At 37.7% G+C, this 5,824-nt stretch overlaps 2 protein-coding genes across 2 annotated transcripts; both read left to right on the top strand.

Annotated features, from left to right (window-relative positions):
• The first annotated feature begins 317 nt into the window (after positions 1–317).
• Positions 318–2,439, top strand: LOC108221897 (uncharacterized). Its single transcript, XM_017395755.2, has 2 exons — positions 318–1,143; positions 1,663–2,439. The coding sequence occupies exons 1-2, from the start codon at positions 447–449 to the stop codon at positions 2,265–2,267; spliced, it is 1,302 nt and encodes a 433-aa protein (XP_017251244.1). The 5' UTR covers positions 318–446; the 3' UTR covers positions 2,268–2,439.
• Positions 2,440–2,804: 365 nt separating this feature from the next.
• Positions 2,805–4,202, top strand: LOC108221419 (uncharacterized). The gene is made up of 2 exons (XM_017395298.1): positions 2,805–3,735; positions 3,784–4,202. Exons 1-2 carry the CDS (start codon positions 2,805–2,807, stop codon positions 4,200–4,202), a joined length of 1,350 nt encoding a protein of 449 aa, XP_017250787.1.
• Positions 4,203–5,824: the final 1,622 nt, after the last annotated feature.

Below are 5,824 nucleotides of genomic sequence, written 5' to 3'. Positions count from 1 at the left end.
GTCCAGTCCAGATAAATTGTTATCAAATAATCTTAACCAAGCGCATTCTGAATGAACCCATAATCTCAGTCATTCAGGTGTTATCAAATGACCTCTAAGTCATGTAGGATATAATTCACTGTTTCAAATTTATCATACGGGATATTATTAAAATAAAATATCTTATAAATTAAATAATTTTTACGCAATATATATTCTACGTGTCGAATTTAAACTATCATTCTTATTCTTAACCACAACTGTTACATGGTCCGACAAAGAAAAGAAAAGAAAAACGGAAGCAAGAGGAATAAATAAATGTAAGATAACCCAAATCCAGGCTTATTTGTGGAGATAAAGAGAGCAGGCTCCCCTCTTTTACTCCACCACCCCCACTGCCCCCTCTAGCTTTTTCAGTAGTAAAACCCCATCTCTACCAAAAGCAAAAGCACACCATTTCTTCTGCAATGGCCAAAACCAGTAAACCCAAAAAAACCACCAAACAAAACCACAAAATATCAAATCAAACCAAAGCTCCCAAACAAAACCAAACCAACACTAGTCTCCCCAAACCAGAAAAACCAGCTTCTTGGGCAGTTGTGAGAAGCCTCTTCACTTGCAAACACCTTCAAGCCCAGCAGCAACAACAGCCACAAATTCAAGAAAATGAAAAGCAGAAACAGCCGCCACCACCCCCACCACCACCACCACCGCAACAACAACAACAACAACAAAAGCAGCTGAAACAAGAGCAACTCAATGAAGACAACAAGAAAAACAAGAAAATGAACTGCTCAGGGTCATCTCTGTGTAGCAACACTAAGGTCATGCACAGGCCTGAAACTTCATCATCAACCTCCCCGGAAAACATGAAAAAAAGGGCTGCAGCTGCAATGAACATTGATGGGTCCAGCTCTAGCAGATCCATGAAAACTCCCTTAAAAGAGTTCAATGGAAGTTCATCTTCTTCACTGTCTTCTCCTCTGAGAGGCATCCCATTCAGGAAACTCTCTGGTTGCTATGAGTGCAGAATGGTAGTTGATCCAGTTCTTGGTTTCACTAGAGACCCTTCTCTCAGAGCCACCATTTGTTCTTGTCCTCAATGTGGTGAGATTTTCATGAAACCTGAAAACCTGGAGCTTCATCAAACTGTTAGGCATGCAGGTACACTAATTATCTTATGATGATGATTTATTGATTTATGTTGCTTAACTTTTTCACATAACTCCTATTCCTCAAATTTCAAACCACACCTATACTTTTTCAAACATTTTTCAGAAATTCATACATTATGCTGCTGCTACATACAGTATTTTAGTATACTTGCAGTCTGCATTGGTACTTTCTATATTTATTTAAATAAACAGTTGCAGAATGCATGCTCAATCTGACCATCTCTTTTCCTTAATATAGTTATTAGTACAAGTTATTTACACACTTTCCAATTTCCAATCTGACTCTGTCACCATGGCTCTCCTGAATTTAACATTAACCATTTTTAACTCACTCAAAGACATACAATTACACAAATTTAAACTCAGTCAAACTTGTACACACACACAAAGATAGTCAAACTTTTTGCACAAAGCCACACAAACACTTATGGACACAAGTTTTTGATTAAACAAATGACATTTTTGTAGTCTATCTATTGTCATGTAACAACACAAATGATAATTACAGTATCTGAACTGGGGCCAGAAGACACAAGCAAAAACATAGTAGAAATCATATTCCAATCAAGCTGGCTAAGAAAACAACAATCCCCAGTATGCAAAATCGACAGAATCCTCAAGATCCAGAACACCCCCAAAACTATCTCGAAATTTGAAGAGTACAGAGACTCCATCAAGACCAAAGCCACCAAGCTCCCCAAGAAACACCCCCGGTGTATTGCAGACGGCAATGAGCTTCTCCGATTCCACTGCACGACTTTCATGTGTTCATTAGGCCTCAATGGGTCATCAAATCTCTGCAACTCAATCCCGCATTGTGGGGTTTGCAGTATCATCAAAAATGGTTTTAAGGTCGCCGGAAATGGGATTCTGACGACGGCCACCAGTGGGAAAGCTCATGATGATTCTGGGGTGGGGCCGGAGAATGAGAAAAGGGCCATGTTGGTGTGCCGGGTGATTGCTGGAAAGGTGAAGAAAGGCGAAGAAGGGGGGTCGGAGGAGTATGATTCCGTCGCCGGAGCTGCCGGAGTTTATGCTAATTTTGATGAGTTGTATGTTTTTAATGCAAAAGCTATTTTGCCTTGTTTTGTTGTTATCTATGGGGGCTTTTAGATGGAGGGATCATTTGGTCATTTCAATGTCCTTTGCTGATGATATTGCTTAAGATTTGTAATCTCTCCTACCCAAAGTCATCGGTTCCACAAAACACTTATGTACAATGTATGTCTTTCTTTTTCTCATGGGACCGATATAAGTCTATATACTCATCCTGTTTTTTACTATATTACTAATTTATAACTAAACCTTTTTACGTATTTAATTAAAATTAATACTCCCTCCGTACCTAAATACATTGCTCATTTGCTGAATGTCACAGGTTTTAAGAAATGCTGTTAAAATGCAATCATTAGCTGTTAAGTACAAAATTTGAAAACAAGTGGGAAACTTAGTTTCCCTCCTAATCTACATTACAAGTGGGCAATCCACAATTAAGTACATCCACCAATAAGATTACATTACACAAAGTTAATTAACCAATCAGAAATGAGGATTACATACACACAGATTCATTACACAACCATATGTACAAGTATAAATTGACAAAAAAAAAAAAACAATGCATCATTGCTTTGCCCCCATTTGTTCAGAATGAATTCTGGAATGCCTTTTGATTTGAATGAGCCAGCAGATGAAGACACAGAAGGGCAAACACATGAACCAGTTGATCTACATCATCACAAAACAAGGGCAAAGCTCAGCTGTGACTCAAGGATGCAAGTAGTCATGTGGCTGTTGAACAACCAGACAGAGGGGAAGCTTAACCATGGTGCAATTCAAGAAGTGGCCAATCTCTTCAATGTAACCAGGAGAACAATCAGCACAATATGGAGCACTGCAAAAATGCAGAAGGCAGCAGGTCAGCCATACAACATGACAACAAAGGGTCACAACTCAGGGAGAAAAAGAATACAAGTGCAACCTAATGCAATAACTGAGATAAATATGGGGGACAGAGCATGCATAAGAGACTTGGCAGTGCAGCTTAAAGTCTCTTCAAGTACAGCAAACCGAATGATAAAGAGGGGACTTATTAAACCTCATACAAATCCATTACATCCTGCTTTGAAAGAGGCAAACCTTTTTCAAAGGGTTGAATGGGTTCTAAATTTGTTGATGGGAGACACACCAACAACAAAGAGGCAGTATTATCCCATGTACAACTTTGTACATATTGATGAAAAATGGTTTTATCTAAGCAAAAAATCACAGAGGGTTTACCTGGAAAGAAATGAAAAGGGCAAGTACAGGGCAGCCAAGTCAAGCAAGTTTATACCCAAAGTAATGTTCACAGCAGCTGTAGCAAGACCAAGATTTAATGCAGATAAAGAGTGTACCTTTGATGGGAAGATAGGTATCTTCCCATTCACTTACCAAGAGCCAGCAAAGAGAGCTTCCAAATACAGAGCAAAGGGGACAGTTATGACCAAGATAGTTGAATCTGTTGGTAAAAAGGAAACAAGGCACATGTTGATCAATGAAATCATACCAGCAATCATGCAGAAATGGCCACAAACAGAAGGTCATAAGACTATATACATATAGCAGGATAATGCGAGGACACATATAGGTCAAGATGACCTAGAGTGGCAAGCAGCTCATCAACAAGGTGACTTCACATTCATTCTAGTGCAACAGCCACCAAACAGTCCAGATTTGAATATCTTGGACTTGGGTTTTTTTAGAAGCATACAGTCTCTAATGCACAAAAAAATGCCAAAGGATGTTGATGATATGTTGGAGGCAGTGCATCATGCATATAATGAATTAGAGCCAACAACATTGGGAAATGTTTGGTTATCCTATCAATATGTCATGAATGAAGTGCTAAAAGTGAAAGGTTCGAATGATTACCTTGTGCCTCATGTCAATAAGAAAAAATTGGCAGCTGAGGGGAAGCTACCAATTCAAGTCACTGCACCAATGTGGGCTGTCCACGAGGCATGGAATTACATACAGGGGAATAGAGCATCATCTTCAACAGCTTAAGTGGAAGGGGACATGTGATCTGACTTTTGTTTTTAATGAACTAGTACTAGAAGTAAGCTTAGTTTTAAGCAGTCAATGTATTAAAAGTAAGCTTAGTTTTAAGCAGTTCATGTATATACAAGTATTTCATCTCAGAGTGCCCCCAAGAATCATTTACATTATCACCAAAAAAGCGATTAATGAATAACACAAGCGATTAAACAAGTAATTAAACAAGGGAATAAGTACAGGATTGGGAATTACATACAAAACGACCAAATATTTACATAAACAACCAATTAAACATAACTGGGAATTAGACCAACAATCGATTACATACAAAACGACCAATATTTACATAAACAACCAATTAAACATAACTGGGAATTAGACCAACAATCGATTACATACAAAACGACCAAATATTTACATAAACAACCAATTAAACATAACTGGGAATTAGACCAACAATCGATTACATACAAAACGACCAAATAATTATATAAACAGCCAATTGATTACAACGACAACAACAAAATAACTAAAGCAACATCCAAATAACTATCGAGAGCATACAACAACAATGAAATAACTAACGCAATAACTAACGAAACAACAAGTGACTAGATTTTTACTCTGATTACGAGCGAGAGCATGCATCTTCTGAATCGGCCTCCACATCCAAGTCATCGCTCGACGGGTCCGGGTCCGGGTCCTGAGCAACAACGGTGGCCAATTCAACTGGATCTGAAGAAAGAGGAGCTGGAGGAGAATCATTTTCATCGAAGGGGACTTGAATATCACTTTCATCCACTGTAGCATCCGATTGAACCACTGATTCCTCAATATAGTGACGGCTATAACCATGTTCCCCATCACACGAATCACCTTTGTCACAGTGATCAGGATCGGAGCACTCGTAGATAGCCATATTAGAAGATTCATCATCGGAATCGGAAAACCCATAATGTGCACTCATGTTTGCGATAGAGTAATTAGGGTTTGGTGGCGGAAGGAGCAAGAGAATAGAGAGACAGAGAGATAGGGTTGAGTGGGAGTCGGTGGGGTGGGATGGGGTAATGGGAGTATATTCTTTTAATGTGGGGGTGTGTTTTTTAATGTGGGAGTGTGTGTATTTTATGTGTAAAAATAGAAAGGGGAAATGTATTTTGAATTACCCAAAAAGGAAAGTGGGAAAAGTATTAAGGGACGGAGGGAGTATCTTATATTTTTAGGTGAAATTTAATATTATTATTTATATTTATATTAAAATTATTGAATATACTGCCGACATATTATAAAATATGCGCAAAAATATTAAATGTCAAATATTAAAACATAGGGATAGTAATTTTAATTTAAGATGGTATCAAATAATTTTTTATAACTGGTGTTTGTATCATGACTAAAATTATGTATGTGTAGTGTGGAAGTTTATTCCATCCGTAGATCAAAACTTAGATTCGGCATGTTTGACCCAAATTTTTCTTCTGATATATATATATATAGGCTAATGATCAAATAGAAACTAATTTTAAAATAAAAACTAGAAACCAATACAAGTTAGTGATATTCCCAGTACAATATAGTGATTATCTCTTTAGGATTTAGTGATCTGTGCTGCAGAAATTAGTGAAAACTCA

This window comes from Daucus carota, chromosome 5 (genome assembly GCF_001625215.2).
Source record: "Daucus carota subsp. sativus chromosome 5, DH1 v3.0, whole genome shotgun sequence".
In the NCBI taxonomy this organism is placed as follows: Eukaryota; Viridiplantae; Streptophyta; class Magnoliopsida; order Apiales; family Apiaceae; genus Daucus; species Daucus carota.
The sequence above is the reverse complement of the archived record's forward strand: the minus strand, read 5'-3'. Positions and strand labels throughout refer to the sequence as shown.

Coding starts and splice junctions, on each gene's coding strand:
- LOC108221897 (XM_017395755.2), top strand. CDS start 447: ATGGCCAAAACCAGTAAACCCAAAAAAACCACCAAACAAAACCACAAA. Junction 1,144..1,662: donor TCAAACTGTTAGGCATGCAG/GTACACTAATTA, acceptor TGATAATTACAG/TATCTGAACTGGGGCCAGAA.
- LOC108221419 (XM_017395298.1), top strand. CDS start 2,805: ATGAATTCTGGAATGCCTTTTGATTTGAATGAGCCAGCAGATGAAGAC. Junction 3,736..3,783: donor GAAATGGCCACAAACAGAAG/GTCATAAGACTA, acceptor GGACACATATAG/GTCAAGATGACCTAGAGTGG.